The sequence below is a fragment of the Narcine bancroftii genome, chromosome 5 (assembly GCF_036971445.1).
Source record: "Narcine bancroftii isolate sNarBan1 chromosome 5, sNarBan1.hap1, whole genome shotgun sequence".
NCBI classification, from domain to species: domain Eukaryota; kingdom Metazoa; phylum Chordata; class Chondrichthyes; order Torpediniformes; family Narcinidae; genus Narcine; species Narcine bancroftii.
Genome location: NC_091473.1, coordinates 88,189,987 through 88,215,510, shown reverse-complemented (window position 1 = coordinate 88,215,510; position 25,524 = coordinate 88,189,987). Strand labels below are relative to the sequence as shown.

General features: G+C 40.7%; 2 protein-coding genes and 1 non-coding gene across 9 annotated transcripts in view; 1 reads left to right on the top strand and 2 right to left on the bottom strand.

The window, feature by feature from the left end:
* The window catches only part of ntmt2 (N-terminal Xaa-Pro-Lys N-methyltransferase), a 38,981-nt gene extending 30,824 nt beyond the window's left edge, over positions 1-8,157 (bottom strand). The window contains exon 1 of the mRNA XM_069936313.1: positions 8,004-8,157. Within this exon, the coding sequence (XP_069792414.1) occupies positions 8,004-8,157 (154 nt within the window). The remainder of the gene's footprint in view (positions 1-8,003) is intronic.
* A 7,307-nt stretch (positions 8,158-15,464) lies between these two features.
* kifap3a (kinesin-associated protein 3a) overlaps positions 15,465-25,524 on the top strand; it is a 233,923-nt gene continuing 223,863 nt past the window's right edge. For 2 of the 7 annotated variants that reach the window (XM_069938222.1, XM_069938218.1), the window contains exons 1-2: positions 15,466-15,630; positions 23,785-23,916. In XM_069938222.1, coding sequence (XP_069794323.1) covers positions 15,599-15,630; positions 23,785-23,916 — 164 coding nt within the window. In that variant the 5' untranslated portion in view covers positions 15,466-15,598. Of the gene's footprint in view, positions 15,631-23,784; positions 23,917-25,524 lie in introns of those variants that run through there. The other 5 variants (XM_069938224.1, XM_069938220.1, XM_069938225.1 and 2 more) reach the window with 5 other exon arrangements.
* Positions 18,352-18,458, bottom strand: LOC138765596 (U6 spliceosomal RNA). Its single transcript, XR_011358592.1, has one exon. It is a non-coding gene; the product is annotated as a U6 spliceosomal RNA (small nuclear RNA).

Below are 25,524 nucleotides of genomic sequence, written 5' to 3'. Positions count from 1 at the left end.
ATTCGGAGAACTTCTTTAATCTTCAACCTAAGATTTCCTTTCACTGCATTGATCTGCCTCTTCATGTTCATATCATTTCTCATCTTTCAATCATTGGACATTTGAATTGTCAGAAATAAAACTTCTCACACATGAGTCTCTTTAAAACTGATGACACGACAAGCTTTATTTACAAGTCTGCAGAGTTGGACTCAACTGGTTTCTCACCAGTTAAGCCCCGATACATACAGTGCATTGATTTTTATACCTTTATTATTTGCCCTTCCCCTTCTTATTAATACTGTTTTAATTGGTTAGTATTACAAAAACATTCTAAGAATAACTGCATTATTAATTATCACGTTCGTTACGTACGCCGTGAACTCTACATTCACTGAATTCTGTTTCTCACACTTCTTATCAATCCTTTGTCTCCTGCATGTCTCTCACTATGACCATGAAAAGATAGGTTAAAAAAAACATATTCAGCAGCTCCTTCTGTCCTTGACTGCTAGTAAACTCTCTGTCCGTTCTGGCTTCCCTGTTTATGATTAATCATCACATTTTAACTTAAGTCTTTTTAACCTAAATTCTCTATATCACAATCCACCCCTTTCTCTCTTTAAAATGTGTTGAATATATGTATAGATATGAATGGGGATTCTAAGCTAGGGAAGAGAAATGTTTTATGATACATTAATCTCACGCTGAAATAAAAGTCTTACAGGGTCTCCCATCCCCCCTGGTTGCATAGCTTGTTCGACCATGGAAATCACCAGGCTGCGTAGACAGGGAATAATACAGGGCAAAATAAGTAGGAGGAATAAAATACCTCCGATGACCCACAAGAAGGTACGCCACCAGGTTCCTCCAAACCATTTGTCCATCCAATTAAATTGTGGGAAAGGATGCCAGGTTTGAACCGGTACATGGGACAATGTACGAATATTATCAGCGATTTTACGAACGGCTTTTCCATTATCATCAATCTGTAAGCAGCAAATCGTAAGGTAAGAGGTTTTTCTCCAGGAATACAAGTCCAATCTGAGTTCGTATCAGGGTCCTGTGGCGCCTCTACAGGTCCCTTAAATCTGGATGCGTGTGTCCACCCCTTCTCTCTTGTTCGTGCTGCAGCTTCTGTAGTTAAGAGAACTTGGTATGGACCTTCCCACTGGGGCTGGAGTTTTTCAGTCTTCCAGGTCTTGATAAGAATCCAGTCTCCTGGTTCCACTTTGTGTAAAGAAAAGTCTAGAGGCGGTGTTTGTGCCAATAGTCCTCTCTTTCGTAAATCTGTAAGAGAGCGTGACAGTGCCTGTAAATAGTTCCTAACAAATATATCCCCTTCCCCCAAGGTGGGACACCCCTCAACTGTACTCCAGAAGGGAGGCCCAAACATCATTTCATAAGGGGACAGCCCTACATCTTTTCGTGGGGCAGTACGAATTCTCAATAAGGCTAGGGGCAGACACTTTATGCAAGGCATTTTAGTTTCCACCATTAACTTTGTCAATTGGATTTTTAGTGTTCCATTCATACGTTCGACCTTCCCTGAGCTTTGTGGATGCCAAGGGGTATGTAATTTCCAAGAGACCTGTAATGCATCACAAATCAATTGCTGGATTTTTGAAGAAAAATGTGGACCCCTGTCTGAGTCTATAGAATCCATTATACCATATCTGGGGATTATCTGCTCTAGGAGGAGGCGAGCTACTGTAGAGGCTGTAGTATTTATTGTTGGGAAGGCTTCTACCCATCGGGTAAAGTGATCTATTATCACCAACAGATATTTCCATCTTTGAACTTGAGGTAACTCTGTGAAGTCGATCTGGATATGTTGAAAAGGGCGTATGGCTAATGGTTGACCTCCCATGGTCCCTGTCCTCATTATCTTCTTATTAATTTTTGTGCATAGGTAACAATTTTGCACCTCTTGTTGGGCCAAGGTGTAGATTCCCTTACACACATATTCTCGAAGCACTGTGTCACATAAGGCTTGGGTGCCCCAGTGGCTCTGTTGATGCAGGTGTTTTAAAATATTGCGAGTTATTTCTTTATTTAGAACAATTCTTCCATCTGGTGTTTTCCATGTTCCATCAGGTAACTGGCTTGCGCCCAGCTGATCCATGTTCTTTTCTTCCTTAGCAGTGAAAATGGGAGCTGTCTTTATGCCTTGCCTTATTGGGATTAAAGTCAGCAAACGGACTTCTTGTTGCATGGCTGCTCTTTTGGCTTCTTCATCAGCCAGTCTGTTTCCAATTGCTGTCGGGTTATCTCCCCTTTGATGGCTTGGTATGTAGACCACTGCTATTTCTTGGGGTAATGTTAAGGCTTCTAGAGTCAGAGTAATCATCTGTTCGTGTGCCAATTCCTTTCCTCTTGATGTAATTAGACCACGCTCCTTCCAGATCTTACCAAATGTATGCACTACCCCGTATGCGTATTTGGAATCTGTGTAAATCGTTCCAATTTTCTTTGCCAGTATTCTGAGGGCTCTCTGCAAGGCATATAGTTCACAGGATTGTGCTGACCAGCTTCCAGGTAGTCTCGTGGATTCTACTACTTTCCAAGTATTTCCTTCTATTATAGCATACCCATTTCTTCTCATTCCGTCAACACATCTGGCGGAGCCGTCAATGTAGAATTCATATCCTTCTCCCAGCGGAGTATCGCAAAGGTCTTCTCGGGTCTTGGTCTGAAGATCTGTCAACTTGACACAGTCATGCTCCACCTCTTTCTCTGTTTCACTGCCATATAAAAATTGAGCTGGGTTGCAGCTATTAATTTTTGCAAACTGTAAATCTTCTCCAACCATTAAAATGGTTTCATACTTTAATATGCGAGAATCAGTCAGCCATCGATGGGCAGTTTGTGTTAATAAAACACTCACAGAATGGGAGGTGTACACAGTCATCTTTCCTCCAAAAGTAAGTTTACGTGCTTCCTCTACCAACAGAGCAGCAGCCGCTACTCCCTGGATACACGTCGGCCATCCGCGAGACACTGGGTCCATCATTTTGGAAAGGAAAGCTACTGGGTGTCGCTGACCGCCTTTTTCCTGTGTTAAAACTCCCACAGCTGTTCCTTGGTTATGAGTGACAAATAGCTGGAAGGGCTGTTTTAAAGAGGGCAGAGTGAGCACTGGGGCTCGTGTTAGGCGATGTTTCAAGTCCTCGAACCATCCCTCCTCCTCCTGGGTCCATTTCAATGGATAGTCATTTTCATTTGTCAGTTTATCATACATAAACTTCACCAAAGCTGAGTAGTCCTCTATCCATAACCTACAGTATCCTAAGAGTCCCAGGAATTGTCTTATTTCCTTCTTATTACGGGGTAAAGGCATTCTAGTGATTCCCGCAATTCGTTCAGGGGTAATCCGTTTCTGTCCTTTACTTATCTGGTGTCCCAGATATATCACAGTTTTCTCAACAAACTGTAACTTGTTTCTGGACACTCGTAGACCCATTTTCCCCAGATAATTCAAGAGTCTAATGGTCTCTCTCCTCATTTCTTGTTCCTTGGGTCCTGATAATAGTAAATCATCCACATACTGCATTAGTTGGGAATCATCAGATTGTGGATAGTCCATCAGGATTTGTTCTAGCATTTGTCCAAACAGGTTTGGAGATTCAGTGAACCCTTGGGGCAATACAGTCCACCGAAACTGTCTCCGTCTACCTGTCCATGGATTTTCCCATTCAAACGCAAACATATCTCTACTTTCCTCTTCTAACGGACAAGTCCAGAAGGCATCCTTCAAGTCGATAACACTAAACCACTCATGGTCTGGGGGAATCCGACTCATAATAGTATAGGGATTAGGCACCACTGGGTGGCGGGTCTGAACAATAGCATTCAAACTTCTTAGATCCTGAACTAGGCGATAGGATCCATCTGACTTTTTTACTGGGAGTATAGGGGTGTTATAAGGTGACATGCATTCTTCTAATAGTCCGTCTCGTATTAAAGTCTCAATTACCAGCTGTAGCCCTTTTCTCCCTTCCAAAGAAATAGGATACTGACGTTTCCTTACCGGCTGATGACCTGGTATTAATGTGACATGTAAAGGTGGGATGTCCAGACCTCCTCGATTTCCCTCCTTATACCAGACTCTCTCGTCAATCTGCCGTTCATCCTCTTCCTTTAAAGTGCAGAGGTGGACTCGCACTTCTCCGTCCACAGGGAGAGCACCCAAACCTAGGAGAGCCTGTAAGTCCCTTCCTAGGAGGTTAAATCCAGCCGAAGGTAATAACAAGAGGTCTTGTACCCCTTCTCTTTCTTCCAGTTTCACTGTTACTTGGGGAATTATTGATACCATTCTGGGAGCCCCTTCTATCCCAGAAATTGTCAAATTACTTTTTATAGGCTCAGTTCCGATTGGCACAGTTATTACACTACTTCGTTCCGCTCCTGTGTCCACCATAAACACCACCTCTTCTCCCTTGGGACCAATTTTTAGTTTTACCAGGGGTTCCCTCTTATATTTGGTCCCTAACATTTGGAACCCCTGACACCCCTAATCTTCTTCCATAAGTTCGAGGGCACGCAATTCCCTCTTGTATCGGGGGCATTCTCTCTTAAAGTGTCCTTCCTCATTGCAGTAATAGCACTTAACGAACCTCCGGGGTCTTCCCTCTCTTGGATATTTTGGATTGTTTAGAGGAAGGTTTTGTTTTCTTTCCCCTCTGGATTCAGCATTCATCTGTCGGATAGTCTGTACCATAACCTTTGTCGCCTTCTTTTGATCTTCTTCTTCTCTCTGCACATATACTTTTTGTGCCTTTTTTAACAGTTCACTTAGGGGTTTTTCACTCCAGTCCTCCTCCTTTTCTAGTTTCTTTCTAATGTCTTGCCATGATTTGGAAACAAATTCAATTCGAATAAGCTGTTCACCCATTGGTGTACTAGGGTCCACACCAGCATACTGTTGGACATTCTTTCTCACCCTCTCCAAAAAATCAGTAGGGGACTCGTCTTTCCCCTGGTGGTTCCCAAATGCCTTGGTAAAATTGTGACCCTTTGGCACAGCCTCCCGTATCCCTTTAATTGTCCACTCTCTATATTGTCTCATACTTGCCAATCCCTCGGGTGTTCGTTTGTCCCACCTGGGTTCATTTAAGGGATATTTTTGTTCATGGGGTCTAGGGTCCCCAGGTTGTTCATATTCCCACATGAGGAGGGCAGCCCGTCGAATCATCTGCCTCTCCTGGGGTGAAAATAATGTTCCCATTATTGCCTGCATCTCTTCCCACGTATATGTGTTTGGTCCCAAGAATTGGTCAAGCTGTTCAGCCAGTCCTATAGGATCTTCCAATAACTTTTTAATTTCTTTCTTAAATCCCCGCACCTCTGTACTAGTTAGGGGAACATTCACATATCCCGTTCCCCCTCCCGGTCCTCCCATAGGAACTTCTCTCAGGGGATTTAGGTTTATTGAAAACTTTGATGGTCCTGGACCAGTCTGGGATCTTGTCCAGGGTCGGTTTACCGGTGGAAGTTTAGGGTCCGACTCCCTTAATTCATCCTTTTTATCCCGGCCCCCTTCGGGGCAATCAGATTCATCACCTTTCCCCTCCGGTAATAAGCTTTCCTCGGGCGCAGTAGGCACCGGGGGAATATAAGGAGGGGGAAGGTTGTCCAGAGGTTCCCATTTCTTTTCTCCTGCCACTCTCAATTTAAAACATTCTGTTAAGGATCCTGGCCAGGGAACCCAACAAAATGCATATGCTGACTCTTCTTGATTCACCTTTGGTCTCGAATTTACATATATGTTTAATGCTTGTCTAACCCAATCCTCATCAGATCCAAATTTCGGCCACCAGACCGAGGAACCTTTAATAGGTTGTTTTGACCAAAGGAGACAATATTGGACCATCTTTTTCTTGTTTTTGTCCCGATATCTTTTACTATCCCAATTTTCAAACATTCTCCCCAAAGGGCTGTCAAGGGGTACTCCCAGGAATTGTCCTGAATTTTCAGACGAGCCCTTAGATTTTGATCCTCCCATTTTCCCACCTAGATCTGTTTATCGTTGCTGAGGACCCTCTCGCTCTGGACCCTACTCCCTTCCTCTCAGACGCCTCGTCGGAGGTGCTGTCCCTCCTTCGGTTACCGCTGAGGTTTTCCTGGGGTTGACCCCTCTCTTCTCGGCACTTCGTCGGAGGTGCTGTCCCTCCTTCGGTTACCGCCGAGGTTTCCCTGGGGTCTATCCTAGAGTCCCGCGACAGGGTCCTCACACAACGACAAAAGATGTATACTTAATCTATTCCGTTAGGTTTTTATCCAAACAGGTGTATCCCGTTACACCGGTTACCCAATCCCCACACCACAATCGTAAGTCGTCACTTACCGGTGTCTTCCCGGGGATTGAACCGTCACCCTTCTCCTCTCCGTCTTGTCGTGTCACCCTGTCCGGATACCACTCGCTCAAGCCGCCCGAAGCGACGAGCAAGGGACTAGGAGCCGCTGAACTCAGCGGGGTGCACCGCCTCCGATGTCCCTCTTCTCGCCTCCCCTCACGGCCGGAGTGTGGATCCCGGACGAGCCCCCATTTGTCAGAAATAAAACTTCTCACACATGAGTCTCTTTAAAACTGATGACACGACAAGCTTTATTTACAAGTCTGCAGAGTTGGACTCAACTGGTTTCTCACCAGTTAAGCCCCGATACATACAGTGCATTGATTTTTATACCTTTATTATTTGCCCTTCCCCTTCTTATTAATACTGTTTTAATTGGTTAGTATTACAAAAACATTCTAAGTATAACTGCATTATTAATTATCACGTTCGTTACGTACGCTGTGAACTCTACATTCACTAAATTCTGTTTCTCACACTTCTTATCAATCCTTTGTCTCCTGCATGTCTCTCACTATGACCATGAAAAGATAGGTTTAAAAAAACATATTCAGCAGCTCCTTCTGTCCTTGACTGCTAGTAAACTCTCTGTCCGTTCTGGCTTCCCTGTTTATGATTAATCATCACATTTTAACTTAAGTCTTTTTAACCTAAATTCTCTATATCACATGAATCATATCATATGAAATATACATTTAATTTTAAACAATTAATGAATCATGGCTTTTTGATCTTTGAACCTGTTTCAACAGCGTCGCACACAGTGATACCAGAGTTTAAAGCGTTTCATTCATCTCCCCCCTTTGTATCAACAGAAGGCAGCCTACAATGTGACATGAAAAGGCAAATTGCAATGTTGGTGCTTGCATGAAGCTGCTTTAGCCGATTGCAGGCTACACACCGACCAATATGTAAAACGCGCCAATCAGTGAAAGGAAAGGTCGAATCAGTTGCGTTTGTATCGTGTTTCAACAGTTCGTGCTGCTTGCAGGTGCTTTGAATGGCGGTCCTCAATCTTCTGCCTAATTTGACACAATTATTGCAAGCTCTTTGCTCAAATTACACAAGGATGGACTATGTCGAAGAGTTCGAATGATGTGGGGCTAAACTTTGTTTTATGGTGGTCTGTCGCTGCCATCATCATTCACGATACCAAATACCGATCGTTTATAGCAATAGCGATAAAATTAGCATGCCTTCACTACTCGCTCTTTAAAAAAAAGCTTAGACGACACTCATGAATGCATTCTTCAATCTAATTTTTCCTAAACTGTTGACTTTCTCCCAATAACTCCTGGTGAAATATTTTACAAGTTGCCATGGCGAAACAGATCACGGCAACTTGGAAGGCTCTTTCACCAGGGATTATTGGGTTAACACGCTGGATCTCCCAGGCAATCAGAAAACCCTTGCCTGTTTGCGATTGGAGATGGGTGAAATTCAGGAACTTTCTGACATTACATTTCTGCAGAGTGTGCTCATGTAATCAGTCGGAAATGTAACCAAATCTGTTACACTAAAACGCTGCCAGCACCTTCGCGAAACTGGAAATACATGTGGACACAATTCGATACATGTCTTCAGATTCACCTGCAGCAGGCATTCATGCACTCGGATCTGTTCATTCCGCTATGCGGAATCGCTGTCAGCGACCGGACTCAGACTCACCCAGAGGCAGCCCCTCCAAGAGAAAGAGATAGCTGGAAAAAAAGTCACTTCTGATGGTCTTATGAAGGAAGAAGGACATGCTGTGGCGACACATGTCGTCATCGGTTTTGTCCCAGCGCGATTTAAACGCGTTGTGGGCTTTTATCCATTCCATCTTCTCTCCCATTTTACGTGAGAGCTTGAAGGCCACGGGATTATCTTGCCCTCTCCTTCTATCGGGGGAGCTGTCGATTCTGCCTCTATGCTGTCCAGATACCTCGGTGCCAAGCTCTCGGCTTCACCTCCAACTTGTTGGCGCTGCCCTCGAAATCGAGGAGGCCCTGTTCTCCAGGAAGGTACTGAAAACGTGTCTCTCACGATGAATTACAACCCTTCCTACCAACCAGATCCTTGCGCTCCTGTGATGTCCTTATGCAGACACTTCTGGCGAGACGAAATCATGGGGTTTCCTGAGTGCGGAGCTGATAGTCAATGGTGCATTGAAAGCGTGTCCTGTAGACCCTTAGACTTTTTTTTTCCCTGTAAGGCAGCTTCGCGGCCAACAGCTGCATCACTTCCTTAACCTAGAGAACCAAACCCTCACACAGGTCCACTTGAGCTTCCCTTCCTTTTATAGACAACAGTTAATTAGCCAATCTCACACTAAGCACCTACTTTATTGGGTGTGACAAGCTTATTTCACACACCTACCGCCCATGAGCATCAAATACTTTCCTCAAATTTATGATCTCTAGTTTCACATTCCTCTCTCCTGGGAAAGAGGCAATCCCAATTCGTTTTATTTATTCCCATTGTGAATTTATTTGTCCACTTTAACCTCGTACACTCCAGGAGAAAAAAAAGTCCCAATCTCTCCAGCTTCTCCTTATGACTTAAGCCATCCTTAATCATCCTTTAGCAACATCCTTAATCTCCTTGTGAATCTTTTCTGCTCCCCTTGCAGCTTAATGACATCTTTCCTATGGCTGAGCAATTCTGAATTGCATGCAACACTCCAAGTGTGATCTCACTAACGCTTGTACAGTTGTAAAATGACATCCCAGCTCCTGTACTCAGTGTCCAGAGTTCTTCACCATCTTGTCAACTTATATTGCCACTTACATGGAACTGTGTACCTATCTCTCTTAGTTTCGACAATGCTCTCCAGGACCCTCCCATTTACTGTGCGAGTCTTGCCTTGGTTGATTTACCAAAATGCATCACCTTACCTTATCTGCTATTCCTCATCCTACTAATCCAGTTGATTAAGATTCTGTTTTAATCTGTTTTAGCCTTCCTCATTTTCCACTATGTTATCTATATTGTCATCCAAATTGTTCATATAGATGACAAACAGCATAAATGCTCATGTAACAACACTGGTCATCCATGCTCCACTGCTATCCTCTTTGACTCTTTCCACCAGGTGAATTTTGAATCAATTAGCTAGCTCACCCTGGATCCTACGTGATCTAATCTTCCAGATCATCCTGCCCTCATCAATCCTCTTGGTGACCTGTTCAAAAACCTTTTTTATCAAATTTGTGAGACATGATTTCCCATCTAAAAAGCACGCAGACTTTCCTTAACCAATCATTGCCCGTGCAAATGTTACCAGATGCCGACTCTCAGAATCCTCTTCCTTAACTTATCTACCGTAGATGTCCTTGCTGGCCTTCTTATTATAAAGGTCCATTCGCTAGAATACAATCTTCCAGGATCCCACCTGTACTTTTTAATATTATGTCTTATTCTGTGGAAAATGGATTGGTGATATGCCAGAATGGATCACCCTGATTTTTGATGGTTGAGCATACCTTGGGAATTTCTACATTATTGGTTCCAGATTTGGAAGAGATAGGGAATATGCTGGGTTGCTTCACCAGTAGAAATTTCTAACACTTCTGCTAAAGGTTCTTTGACCTGAAATGTTAACGTTGTTTAACTTTCTAAAAATGCAGCCGAACCTGCTGAGTCTTTATCTCTAGCACCAGAGCAGTTGCTGTATTCAGTGTTCTTAGCTATCTCTTAATTTCACCTGGAGTGAATTAAATTGGCAGGTGACCATCTTCTGGGATGGTTGGGGAACTTAGAAAGAGGCTGAGAATGATTATCTACTCTGGTTAGTGATTCTGCAACCTGCTCTCTTCAACTATCATTGAGAAAGATTTTTTAAGCATTCTCCTCCTGTGAGCTGTTCAGTTATTCATCATGATTGAAAATTCCATGTGGCAGCACTGATCTTTGAATGTTAGTGGTTTTATGGTATACATTCTACATCCTAAGGAAGATGAGGAGGGCAAGGCTACTGGCCCCCATCTTAACAACATTTTACAAAAGCACAATTGAGAGCGTCCTGTCAGGTTGCATCATTTGTTGGCTGCAAAGCATCACACCAGAAGTCAATACAGAGGACTAGTAAATTAGCAGAGAAGTTTCCTCTATTGATGACTTCACTGGAAGGGTTACTTAAATAGGGCTCAAATAATTTTAAAAAATATTTTATTTTTGATTTTCATAGACTCATGAAAATTCAAACGGTACAATCCCCTTCAACACTCATATAACATAGAGAGTCTGTATTTATCCCACTTCCTCAACCCTCCCCATCCCCCACCCCAATACAACTGAGCATATGGTCATATAATTTATTCAAATACAAATACCGATGGAGTCAATGACCCTTACAGAAACCTAGGAAAAAGCCTAGGAAGAAAACAATCAGGTTGACTAAATAACAAAAGATAAAGAGCTAAAAACAAAATCATAAAACCATGTCATCTGTGTTATGTCCTACTTCCTTAGTCCCACTCATTTCCCTGCTGGGATGGATTATTACAGTACCCATATTTTGAAGTACTGTATTTTTATTACAGTACTCATATTTCAAGGGCTCAAAGAATTTTAATGATGATTCCTACCACTGATCACACAGGATGTCTGACCTGCTACCATCAGGAAAGAGGTGCAGGAGATCAAAATCAGGAATGCTAGGATGTGAAATAAGTTTCTTCCCATATGCTGTAGGACTGATTAACGGTACCCTGAAACCATTCTAAGAAAAAAAAGAAAATTATTCTGAAGTATTTATACAAATGTATTTTATATTATTTTGTTATGTATATATTAGAGATATGCAGGAGGGGCAGGACTGGCAGCTCAATGTTCCAGGGTTCTGTTGTTTCAGACGTGAGAGAGTATGAGAGATAAAAAAGGGAGGAGTGGCAATACTCATCAGGGAAGATATCACAGGACAGACCAGAAGGCTTGTCAACTGAGGCTATATTGGTGGAGTTGAGGAATGGGAAAGGTATAACCACACAAATGGGGTTGTATTATTGACCCCACCAATAGTCAGCGAGAACTGGAGGAGCAAAACTACAGAGAAATAGCAGACAACTGCAGGAAACATAGTTATAACAGTAGGTGATTTTAACTTTCCAATTATTGACTGGGACTCCCATACTGTAAAAGGGCTGGATGGCTTGGAGTTTGTCAAATATGTTCAGGACCATTTTCTAAATCAATAAATAGAGGTACCAATGAGAGAGAGTGCAATACTTGATCTCTTATTGAGGAAAGAGACAGGACAGATGACAGGGGAACATTTTGGGTTCAGTAATCATAATGTCATTAATCTCAAGTTAATTATGGAGAAGGATAGACCTATACCTCGGGTTGAGATTCTAAATTGGAGAAAGGCTAATTTTGAGGAAATGAGAAAGGATCTAGAAAGTGTGGATTGGGTTAAGTTGTTTTCTGGCAAGGATGTGCAAGATAAGTGGAAGACCTTCAAAGATGAAATTTTCTTAGTACAGAGTTTGTATATTCCTGTCAGGATTAAAGTCAAAGTTAACACACATAGGGAACTTTAGTTTTTGAGGAATATTGGGGATCTGGTTCAGAAGAAGAGAGGTGTATAGTAAATATTGGCCACACAGAACAAATGAGGTTCTTGAGGAGTATAAACATTTCAAGAAAAAAACAAGATAGAAATCAGGAAGGCTAAAATAACATATGAGGTTGCTTTGGCAGACAATGTGAAGGAAAATTCTAAGAGTATTTACATGTATATTAGATGCAAAAGGATGATAAAGGGCAAAATTGGTCACCTTGAAGATCAGAGTGGTCAGCTATGTATGGTGCCAAAAGAGATGTGGGAGATCTTAAATTAGTTTTTAAATCAGCATTTAGTCAGAAAACTGGCACAAAGTCTCAGGAAGTAAGGAAAACAAGCAGAGAGGTCATGGACCTTATATAGATTAAAGAGATTGAGGTGTCTGATGTCTTGGATAAATCCCCAGGGTCTGACAAAATATTCTCTTGGACTTTGAGGGAGGTTAGTGTAGAAATTGCAAGGGCTCTGGCAGAAATATTTAAAGTGTTCTTAGCCATGGGTGTAGTACAGGAGGATTGGAGGGTAGCTCATATGGTTCTGTTGTTTAAAAAAGGCTCCAAAAGTAACCCAGAAAATTATAGGTCTGTGAGCCTGAGGTCAATCAGGTAAATTATTGGAAGCTGTTCAAAGAGATTAGATATGGAAGTATTTGGATAGCCAGGGAATGATTAGGGATAGTTAACTTTGTGCATGGTAGACTGTGTTTAACCAATCATAGATATTTTTGAGGTGGTTACAAGGAAATTTGATAAAGGAAAGACTGTGGATATTGTCTACATGGACTTTAATAAAGGCTTTGATAAGGTCCCACATGGGAGATTGGTCAGGAAGGTTCAGATGCTCAGTATCCATGGTGAGGTAGTAAACTGGATTAGATATTGGCTGTACAGGAGAAGCCAGAGAGTAGTGGTGGATGATTGCTTCTCAATTGGAGGCCTGCGACTAGTGGTGTGCCTTATGGATTGGTGGTGGGATTGTGTTGTTGTTTGTCATCTATATCAATGATCTGGATGATAATGTGGTAAATTAGATCAGTAAGTTTGCAGTCAGTGAGGAATACTTTCAAAGCTCAAATGGACCATCATCTAGACAAGCTGGAAAAATGGGCTGAAAAATGGCAGATAGCAGACAAGTGTGAATTGTAGCATTTTGGAAGGACAAACCAAGAAAGAACATACGTGGTAAATGATAGGGCACTGAGGAGAGCGGTACAACAGAGGGATATGGAAAGGTACATAATCCCCTGAAAGTGGCGTCACAGTTAGACAGGATTGCAAAGAGAGCTTTTGGCATATTGGCCTTCGTAAATCAAAGTATTGAGTATAGGAGTTGGGATGTTATGGTAAAGTTGTATAAGACATGGAGTATTGTGGGCAGTTTTAGTCATCCAACTATAAGATTGAAAGAGTGCAGAGAAGATTAATGAGAATGTTGCCTGGACTTTAGGAACTGAGTTACAGGGAAAAGTTAAACAGGTTAGGAATTTATTCCCTGCAGTGTAGAAGAATGAGGAGAGATGTGATAGAGGTATTAAAAATTATGAGAGGGATAGAGAGAATAAATGCAGATAAGCTTTTTCCACTGAGGGTAGGTGAGATACAAACCAGAGGTCATGGGTTAAAAGTGAAAGGGGAAAAAGTTATGGGTGTAGTAACAATAATTTACCCAATTTACACAACTAAAGAATACAATTACTTGTTTCTTTCAGCAGAAAATGGAATTGACTCTCTTTATTCCCTTTAGACACAGCAGTGAATTCTTCATCTCCCCAATCACCACCCAGCCAAATCCCTTTGACCTTTTCATTGGCTCCCTGCCACATGGATGATCCTGACACTCTCACTCTCCTCCTGCTGCATCTGAGATCCATCACCACGTAAGCAGCTTTCTTAACTAACTAGTGCATGCGCACTGTTACTCCCACGTGGCATCTCGGATACATCATCAGCAGTGTCTGGCACCACTCCTGGTGCTAAGTGCGCAATCACGACAGCTCCCCCTCAGCCCTGAGCCATGCAAGAACTGCAAGAATCAGACTTATCCCGCTACGTAATGGTCTGGAGGGATGACAGTCCAGCCCAACCTCGTACGATTCTGCGAGACAGGAAATGTATGCTCCAACTGGAAGGGGTGCACCTAGTCCTCTGGCACCGACTTAGAACTTGGTCCATCAATATACACCTGTCGATGGAGACTGTGTCAGGTTTCTCAGTTCTGTCAATCTCAATAGTCTTTGGGTGGTGTTGTAAGACCTCAAAAAGACCATCATTAACAGGCTGAAGTGGTTTACGAACCCACAGGGTCACAATCGTAACAACAATATTTTCCCCAGTTTACACACAATTAAAGAATACACCACCTGTTTCTTTCAGCACAAATTTGAGTTGACTCTCTTTATTCTCTTCAGACTCCCCAAACACCACACAGCCAAACCCCTCTGACCTTTTCATTGGCTCTCCGCCACACAGGCGATCCTGATGCTCCCACTCTCCTCCTCCTAGGTCCGAGATCCAACCCATGTATGTTGCCTTCTCATCTAACCCATGCATGCGGGCTATTACTCCCATGCATCATCCCGGATACATCATCATCGGTGATTGGCACTGCTCCTGATGCGGGAAGTACACGACTGCAATGGGGAACATTTGGGGGAACTTCTTCACACAGAGAGTGGTGGGAATATGGAATGAAATGCTAGCCTTAATTTTAGCATTCAAGAAGAATTTGGGTAGGTATATGGATAGGAGGGGTGTGGAGGGCTATGGACTGGATGCATGTCTGTGGGATTTGGCAGAATAATAGTTCAGTACTGATTATTATTTGCTGTGTAATGTTTGTGTTCGTGTGTGCACCGTGGACCGGAGAAATTCTGTTTCATCTGGTTGTATATATAGTCAGATGATAATAAGCTTGAAATTCTTTGGTGGTACCTATTTTTTTAAATGTGCCTGGAGTAACTACAAAAATTACTAAAATAATGTCAATGAAGATTTACTACATTTATTTGGTATGAGATTTCGCTTTTGAAGCTCGTGATCCAAAAAGTACAATTTATTTTTTTTTGAAGAAACTGATACGTCTGGGGATATGAAACAAAATTTTGGTCTATGTGCTACAGGTATTTTAATGCTCCTCAGTGATACTTCATTTCAGGTCTTCCAAGCAAACCCAGAATCACAAGTTGTTCACAATTTGGAACTCTGGTTATGCTGCCCATAACAGCAATTTAAATCTGCTACAAAAGCACTAATACGATTTTGATTGAAAGGGAATCTGGATTTTGCTTTGGTGGTGGACACTTGAAGACCAGATAATTTTTATGAATAATTGGAGGGTGAATAACGCAGCTTTGCAACTGTGGAACCTGCAATATATTAAATCGATCACTCATCGTACTTCATATATCCCACTTTGGTTGGGAACTTTGTTTTGGAGACCATCTGAATGCATTTTTTTTTGCAGCCCTTGCCCACTGACAAGTTTTGGCCTGCATCATTGCCTCTTCTCCTATTGAGGGCGCTGGAGGAGGAGTGTCCCCTCTGTTTGTGCTGACGAGCGGGTCCCCGCCTGCCGCTTGGAGTTGTGGGACGCTTGCACTTGTCACAGGCAGCTGGGGAGGTCGGGGTGGGAGAGATGTAAAGAAGGTTGCAGTGTTGGTGAAGATCAGCAAACAAAGAATCGGCTCCGAGCTGGAGCCGAGCAGCAGAAATCAAGAGGAATGCAGTCGGAGGATGCTCGCTATCTGAAGAGGTTGGTGGTGCGGGGCAGCGGTCTGGTGCCTCCAGCAGTGGTGTCTGTTGTCTTGTCAACGGGCCGGGCTGGGCCAGGCCTTTCCTTTCCTTGTTCTGATTTTTTTTTCTTCCGCAGGTCCCTGCCCTGTTGTTATTTACAAGACCATGGCACATTTAAGCAGTGCCATGGACTGAAATCATAAAAACGCATTACTTTCTGTTTTATTGCAGTGGGAAGAAACTAATTAAACTTGACTGCTTCATGGGGAAGGGGGTCCATAAACTCTGAGCAGAGTCCTAAGGGACATAGCTGAAAAAAAGGTTGAGAATTAATGATTTTACAGCATTTAAAAAAAATTTCTGGTTTCCAAAGTTTGTTCTGTTTGTTAATTAAGCCTGGCATTACCCTTCCTACTATCAACTTGCTGATTTTCTCACCTCATTTTACATTTAGTTTTATAATACCCAAGGGAAATGAGGCCTTCCACTGATTCTGCTTGACTTTTTCATTCATTAGGTGTTCCTGATGGTGTAACTTTTGTTGTCTTAATTAACAGGCTACATCTCGCATTCTTTGACTTTCACAGCAGGTCTTTATGGTGGTGTTTCCCTTCATATAATAAAGTTTGTTATTCAGTTGGATGTTGTTCCCCTCAAGTGGAGGGCATAATCCAACAAATGTTGAGTGCAATACACAGATGTTCTGGAAAAAAAATCAGTAGGTCGTGCAACAAATAAACAATGGCAATGAGGAAGCGTACAAGAGGGAGATGGATCAACTCGTTGAATAGTGTAACAGCAACAACCTTGCACTTAACATCAGCAAAACCAAAGAGATGATTGTGAACTTTAGGAGGAAGCCACAGGAACACGACCCAGTCCTTATCGAGGGCTCAGTCGTGGAGAGGGTCAAAAACTTCAAATTCCTGGGTGTCAACATCTCTGAGGATCTGCCCTGAAACCTTGACATTGATGCAATCACGAAGAAAGCTCGCCAACAGCTGTACCTTGTGAGGTGTCTGAGGAGATTTGGTATGTCACTGAAGACTCTTGTAAACTTCTACAGGTGTATCATGGAGTGCATTCTGGCTGGCTGCATCACAGCATGGTATGGAGACACCAACTCTTTGGACAAGAATAAACTCCAGTCTGCTTAGTGACGATAGTCATCTCTCTCCACGTTCAACTCAAAGACCTGTGCACAACTGAACTAAGATATTAAAGCCTGGAGACCAGATTCTGTGTACTGTTCTTTTGACTTGATGAGTTTGACTTGGGATTTTGTTTTGGGAGATTATTTTGGAGCATTTTGTCTTAGACTGAAATGGTCTGAGTATTTTTTTCACATACACACTATAAATAGCCATTGTTAGTATATAGTTGTCTTAAAGGCCTATGTATGGGTGTTGAGTTTATTGAGATAATTATATTATTGACAATTGTTAATAAATTCTGAGTTAAACTTGACCCGTTTATGTGTCTTTCAGTTGCTGCTGGTGAGGCGTAACACTCTTTACTTCCTATGGATGCTGCATGACCTGCTGAGTTTCTCCAGCATATTTGTGTATCGCACTTTATTTCAGCATCTACAGTTTTTCTTGTTCAAATCCAACGTATTTCTCTTGCTTCTCTCAAGACAGTTTAAGAGTCTTTACATTATAACTAGAAGACTCACCAGGATATGTTTGTCAGAGTAGGAATAGCAAGGATGTGCTTGAGCTGTGGGGTAGGATGGAGAGTTTCAGATTCCTGGGACATTGGAATCAGTACTGGAGGAAACAGGACCAGCACAAACTGGGTGGTGTACAACTGGACCAGGATCAGTGAATTTAGGGGATAATTTGCTAGTGCGGTTGGGGAAGGTTCTAACTAATATTGGAGGGGATGGGAATCCAGACAGAAAGACAGCAAAGCAATGCAGTAACCAAAGCAAAACTTAAAAATAAATGGAAGAGTGGGGTATAGAAAAGACACAAAGATTTCTAAAATCTGAAAGAACAATGAGTACAAGGGGACTTTATCTGAATGTCTGTGCTATTTGAAACAAGGACACTGAATTTGTGGCACAAATCACAATCAGGTACCCTTGAAGAGGTTACATGCAGAGGTCATTGCTGAGCTTGCAACTTTTCCCATATACATAAATGATTTAGAAGAGGAGACTGAGTGTAGAGTATCAACGTTTACTAGCAATACTAAATCGTGTGGAAAAACAAATTGTAGAGGATACAGAGAATCTGCAGATAGACATAGATAGGTTACGTGAGTGGACAAGTATCTGGCAGATGCAGTACAGTGTTGGTATATATGAGGTTATCTACTTTGGAAGGAAAAATCGAAGATCAAATTGATATTTTTAAATGGCATTTTGTTGCATCGAGGTACTTGGATGTGCTAGTGCATGAATTGCAAAAGGTTGGTTTATAGGAGCAACAGTTAATGAAGAAGGCAAATGGCCTTCATTGCTCGAGGGAAGTTCTGCTGCAGCTATTGTTTTTTTTCAGACATACAGCATGGTAATAGGCCATTTCAGCCCATTAGTGCGTGCCACCCATTTACCTACAACCCCCAGTACATTTCGAATGGTGGGAGGAAACTGGAGTCCCCGGGGAAAACCCACACAGATATGGGAGAACATACAAACTCCTTACAGACAGTGTGGGATTCAAACCCTGGTCCTGATCACTGGCGCTGTAAATATGTTGTGTTATCTGCTACGCCGCACATGCCTCTCTTTCAAAAAAAAAAGGAACACTTCATGAATTTGCACGTCATGCTTGCGTAGGGGCCATGCTAACCTTCTCTGTATTATTGCAATTTTAGTATATGTGCTGCCAAAGTGAGGACTTGTATGCAGGGGACTGGTGAGCTTGTCCCTGGAGCATTGCTTTCAGTTCTGGTCTCCTTGAGAAAAGATGTACTGGATTTGGAGGCAGTGAAGAGGATGTTCACCAGATTGATTCCAAAGTTGAGTGGGGGGGCGGGGGTTAGCCTTTGAGAAGAGATTGAGTCATCTGGTTCAGAAGAATGAGAGGGGTTCTTTCTTTTTAAAACATTTTTATTAATATTGCCTGTATATGTTTAGATATTAATTAATTATAAAGCTTTTATATAATGCAATACAGAATCACATATCTATTATACATTGTCTTATATAATTTAAAAAAAAGTGCAATATGCTTTATTGTAATTATCAAAGTATTCCATTCTCTTCTAGTTTTACAGGTACACAATCCTTTATCTGGAACCCTTGCAGGACAGTGTGTTCCAAATTTCGGATTTTTCTGGATTTTGGAAAGCTAGATTTAACCCACCCGAATTGTGCTGCCATATCCACCCCCTTCCAATCATACTGCCGTCTCCCCTCGCTCCCTTGTCCACCCGACTCACGCTGCCAGCCTCTTTCCCGCCTGACTCACGCTGTCGGTCTCTTCCCCCTCACCCGCCCGACTCGTGCTGCCGTCTCTCTCTCTCCCACTTGCCTGTTTTTGGAGCTTTCTGGATTTTAGATGTCCGGAATAAAGGATTGTGTACCCATACAAAAATAAGAACAAAAGAAAAAAAGAACAAAAAACCCATATTAACCTAACCCCTCCCACAAAACACAGTCACCAGCAAATAAATTGTAAAGAATCAAGTATCGGCTCTTGGATATCGAATAGAAAACCCTCAGAGCACCCCTGCTGAAGTAATCAAATTATGATAATAGACCTTGAACAGGCCAGAATGAAAGGGGATCTTAGAGAAACATATATAATTATGAAAGAGATAAAGAAAGTTATTTCCACCGATAGATGAGATGAGAACTGGGGGACAGCTTCAAGATTCAGGGGAGTAGATTTGGGATAGAGATGAGGAGGAACTACTTTTCCCCAGAGTAGTGAATATGTGGAATAAGTCGAGACTAACTTATTAAATATATTTAAGACCAAATTAAATTGATTTTTGCAGAGTAGGAGAATTAAGGAATTTTGGGGAAAAGGTAGGTTGGTGAAGTTGACTAGACAGCATGAAGAGTCATGGTCTTATTGAATGGCAAAGACAGCTCGAGCTGAAGAACCTACTCCTGCTTCTATTTCATGTGCTCTTGCCCGCCTGACTCGCGCTGCCGTCTCTCTCTCTCTCTCTCTCTCCCCACTTGCCGGTTTTTGGAGCTTTCTGGATTTTAGATGTCCGGAATAAAGGATTGTGTACCCATACAAAAATAAGAACAAAAGAAAAAAAGAACAAAAAACCCATATTAACCTAACCCCTCCCACAAAACACAGTCACCAGCAAATAAATTGTAAAGAATCAAGTATCGGCTCTTGGATATCGAATAGTCAACTCCGCCAACCTACCTCTTCCCCAAAAGGCGGGCAAAAGTTACCAAAGATAGATAGAATGTGAAAATGAGATTATAGTCAGATCAACCATCATAAATTCTGAAGCAGCTCAATGGGCTGAATGGCCTGCTCCTTCATGCTTAGCTATGGATATGTTAGTTAACAGAGTCGAACCATGCTGTTGACTCACTTCACCTTTTGATCATATGTTATGCAAAAGCATCCAATGAAGATTTGAGCATCCTCATCATTTGGATACGATTTACAATCAAATTGAGCATAAAATTGTGGAGATTCAGAATTTTATGTGCTTATTTCCATTCTTGGACATTATGTTAATTTCATTGTGGTTTGCTTGTTTTGGAATGCTTTTTCTGTCGGAATTTACATTGGGAAAGATGAGCAATTTTGATTTAATTTCTTAAATTTTTTTTCTAGACTGGAGCTTTAACTTCAACAGAAATTATTAATCTCTACTCATCAGCTTTCCTTTTTTTAAACGTCTATATAACAATTAATATTAAATGCAATCATTGCAAAGTATTTCATTGACAATATTCTGATAAGATGCTTTATATTATCCAAAGAGTAGTGAAAGGAAAGCATGATGGGGATTCTTTATGATGTTGGAGTGTAGATGTCTTCAGTGAATCAGAGGTCAATGCCCATGATGGATTTGTCTAGGTTTCACTTGCTGCAGACGATTGAATTTCTGTACAAAAAAATTTCCAAACTAGGCAATGATGCAGTCAATGTACTTGTAGAACTTGAATAGAGCATTTGATGACATGCAAAATTTCCTTAAACTCCTCAGAAAGTTGAGGCATTGGTGTGCAACCTCCACTGTTGTTCATTTTAGTGTGAATGTTTATATTGACTGGGGGGTGCAGAATGAGTATGAAGGGATGTTTGAATTGGGCACATATTACAGAGTATTAATTTTAGTCTCTAAAGGAATTGACATCATAATTTTAATCTATTGTTCTGGACCATGGACTGACTTTTTGGACTGTTGACTGTCATTATAAAGGATGGATTTCTACTCAGAACTGTGTAATATTGTGGTATAGCTCAGTGCTGATTTGTCAAGGTTGAGCTATGGAGAGCGAGAAAGAGGGAGGAAACATTGAGATAAGAGAGAGTGAAATGTATTAATTGCCTGGAACTTTCAAGAATGAGGAAGAATCCAGCTGTGAAGTGGAGAATTTGGTTTGGAGCAACCAAGAGGGATACACAGAGACATGCTCTGTGTTTGAGATCAGTTCTGGCTGACCCCCTTCTCAGTGGAAAGACTGAATTTGAGTGTGACTAAAAGTTCACTTTGAATCTTATCGTGGGAGAGCTTTTGGAGAGCAGTGTGAAATGCACAGACCTCATAAGTGAGGTGGTTAAAAACCACACTTTGAGAACTTGGGGAAGTCATCTGAGGAAGCCTGCAAAAGGATTCGTAAGTTTACTGCAACGCAACATCAATAATTTCTCTCTCTCTCCAATGTTCAATTCAATGACCTTTGTTATCAGTTAAAGAACTGTCTTGGAATTGAACTTTGAGATTGAATTCTGTGAACTGGTTTTTGGACTGACTTACTTGATGGGCTGACCTGGGGTTTTGGGGATTTTTCCTTTTTCAATATTGGAGCACAGATAACATTAAACCTCCTGTTGGAAATGGGACATTCATCGAGATCTTGGCTGATCTCTGACCTAACATCACCCTCCCCAAGCCCTCTGGTTATTTAGTATTAAAAAAACCATTCAGGATGATATTGAACGGTTTACCTGGCATTTATCACTGTCAAATGCCCTTTTGAGAGCAGATGTGTTTCCAAACTTTGTTCTTAAAAGGCCCCGTTCTGTCTTTAGACAAACCCAGGGCATGTGCCCAGAAATGTCATTTATGGAGCTCTTTCAGACTAGTAACTATTCTACTTGTTTAAAGTTAATTTTCAAAAAAATATAGGACTGGTTCACAAGCTAAAGTCCTAAATTTGGGAAAGGCTTATTTCGATGGAATTGGACAGGAACTTGCAAAATTTGAATGGGAGAGGCTGTTTTCAGGTAAAGGGATATTTGACAAGTGAGAGGCTTTTGAAAGTGAGGTAGGGAGAATTCAGGGCCAGCATGTTGGAGTAAGGCCAAGGTTAACAGGATTATGCAACCTTGATTGATAATTGATATTGAGGCTTTGATCAGGAAAAAGAGGCAATTGTCAGATATAGGCAGCTTGGTTTCCCTTGTGCAGGATGGGTTTGCTGGTTAGGTTTTTAGACTGATAGGGCTGCAGAGGATAAATGTAAATGTGTGAATAGTGCAGACAACAATTGTATGAATTGTCTCCAACCAACCTTGTTTGTTGGATGTATTCAACGACACTATAACTTGAGGGAGACACTCATTTTTAATTTATCTGTGACACCATCAATTTTCTCAGTTGCAGTGGAATTAATTGGATTTCAAAACATTTTGACATTTTTGTGAACCTGCAAACTGCACTTCCATGTTCAGACACTTAAAAATTATGAAAATGGCACAAGATTCGTATATACTAAAAGATTCCTGCAATTGGGAATTGAAAACATAACTTTTAAGATCTCACATAAAGATGCTGGGTAGAAAGCAAACATGTAAAAAGATTCATCTTAAAATGTTTGCCCCAAAAAATGTACCGTAAGATTTTCAGCAGGCGACACACAGGAGAGTATAGATGCTGGAATTTAAAGCCAAACATAATCTACTGGAAGAACTCAGTGGGTCAAGTAACATCAGTGGGAGAAAAATAATTTTTGCTGATTCAAGATTTGATAAAGTGTTTCAACTTGAAATATGGACTAGCATTTTCAACATGTCTATTTGCTGTGCTAATTAAATGTTTGTATTTAAAACCAGAAGTGTGTAAATGGGTGTGCATGGCTGAAAATGGTTCACCTTCTGATCATTTCTTGCTCTATTGAATTCCATGTAAATGTAAAATAATTTTGTGTGTTAAGAGACTTACAAAAATATTTTTTATTTGGAAGTTATCAAAGCTTTTTTAATTTCCTAGTAATTAAAGTTATTACTTGTCATGGAACTAATGATTGTTTTTTAAAAAATTGTTAATCATGGAATCAGATGACCATGGCATGGAAAATTGATATTTACTAAAGGATTTGGGTGGAAATACAGCCAAGGTATTTAAGTGATTTTTTAAGATGGCAATCTCATCTCAAGTTTTTAAAATTGGTGGTTTATTTCAGTTTTTTTCTTTGATAATTTATGAATCCTTTAGTTAGTTTGCTCCAGTTCAATAGCTTGCAGATGCTATTTTATATTTCTGTAATAGAAACTTGTCCTTTGAAATTAGAGATATGCCTTGCATTATAAGAAAATGGTAGTTTCCTTCATTGCCTATCTTATAAGTTTTCAAATTCACGTGGCTTTTGATAAAATGCTTTGGTTATTCACTATGAAGTAGAAGTGACATTTTTGGGTAAGATGGGAAGGAAATGTGAGTATTAGTTAACATGTTGTTTGTTGATTTTTTTCAACATTATTTTGTTGATATCTATATTTATTTTATTATAATAGCATCTACAAATCAACCATTGAAATTCTGATGTATCGTAAAATGGTTCAGTGTCCTTTTTCACAAGAAGAGTCAATACTTCAATGCCAATAGTCAGATTTTCACTGGATATTTATTTTACTGATGTGTTATACAGGCCCACTGGTCAAATCTTGTATGATTTCTGAAAAATGTGGCTTTAAGATACCAGTTTAGATATTTGAGGTTTTGCATAGTTTTTGTTTCTTTTTTTCAAGTTTGCTGGAACATTTTGGGTTACTTCAAAACCTTTTATTTTTTTTAGGAAAGTTAAAGGGGGTAACATAGATGTCCACCCAGTAGAGAAAGCTTTGATTGTTCACTATGAAGTAGAAGCTACAATTTTGGGTGAGATGGGCAATGCCATGCTTGGAGAACGGAAGGAATGTCAGAAAATGTGAGTATTAGTTAACACATTGTTTGTTTTTTCAATATTATTTTGTTGTAAATATCATTAAGAATGAGAGTTACCCATTTTTACACACTAACTGATTCATGAAATATTTAAAAAAAATTTGTAGCAATTTGTATTTAGATGCTGTTTCCAATGATATAAAGTATTTCCCCTTAAAATTAGCATTTTTCCATTTTTCATTAACTACAAAAGTCTCATCTACATTATTTAGGAGATCTTTGAAGTTTACTGAGGAGCATAATTGAGCAATTATTCTATAATGTAAAAGATCTGATTGGTCATTTAGAACCAATCAGCTGGTTTATAGAAATGTTTGCACTGTGATGCAGACGCAACAACAAATGTGACATTTTCCTGACAATAAATTCTTATTCTGATTCTTCTTTTTATCAGATTTTCATTCTTGGGCTTTTTTTTATGGTCGTTTCCAAAATAACTTATTTTCCCCTTCTTCCAACCTCCGAGGAAGTCTGCAAAATATGTAGTGGTTAGGAATCCAGATTTGATGTCAAATTTTATAGGACTAAGTATTTCAAGGCAAACCGATAATCCATGAAATTGGCTACTTAGCAACAGGTTACATAGACAAAAAAAGATTAAACTGATATTTCATTGACTTGCTTCCGCTTTAGATCATCTGGTTCATCCATATTCCTTCGGTTCTAACCATCCTCCTCCCCCACCTGAAACTAAAGGTTTGAGAATGAAGGATTCTGAAACTGAAAAATTAACTGTTTCACTCTCCACAGGATGCTGCCTGATCTGCTGTGTTTCCAATTTTTGTATTCATTTCAGATTTCTGGCATCTGTAGTTTTGTTGATTTTAATTTACTCTCAATATTCTCTATGAAGACATGTGACTCTTTATTTATGTACATGTAGATTTACCCCCCCCCCCCTTTAATAAACTAAGAGCCAATGTGTTATTGTCTTTTAATCCTTCCCTGAGGATTAAAAACTCATGATGCAGAAAGGCAATGGCAATGCTGTTTTGGTTTGAATGCAAAATAGAAAAGTATTTCAAGAGAAGTTATGTTGACGTTGGTATTTTATCAAAATATCTTTTGTTTCCCAAAACAATTGTGATGAACCATAGAACATTACAGCACAGAAAACAGGCCCTTCAGCCTGTGCTGAACTATTCTGCTAATCCTGTTGACTTTCATGCAGTGTTCCATATTCCTCTATATACCAAATTTTTCTTAGAGGTTAAAATTAAGCCCACATTCAGCACTTCATCTGGTAGTTCATTCCTCACCACTCTTTATGTGAAGAAATTCGCCCTAATGTTCCCTTTCACCCTTAACCCATATCCTCTGGTTTGCATCTCAACTAACCTCAGTGGAAAAAGCCTGTTTGCATATACTCTTATCTCTACCCATCACAATTTTGTTTACCTCTATCAAATCTCCCCTTATTCTTCTATGTTCCAGGGAATAAAATCTTAATCTGCTTGACCTTTCCCTGTAACTCAATTTCTCAAGTCCTGACAACATCCCAGTAAATTTTCTCTGCTCTCTTTCAATTTTATTGATATTTTTCCTGCAGTTAGGTGATCAAAACTACACATAATTCTCCAAATCTGGCCTC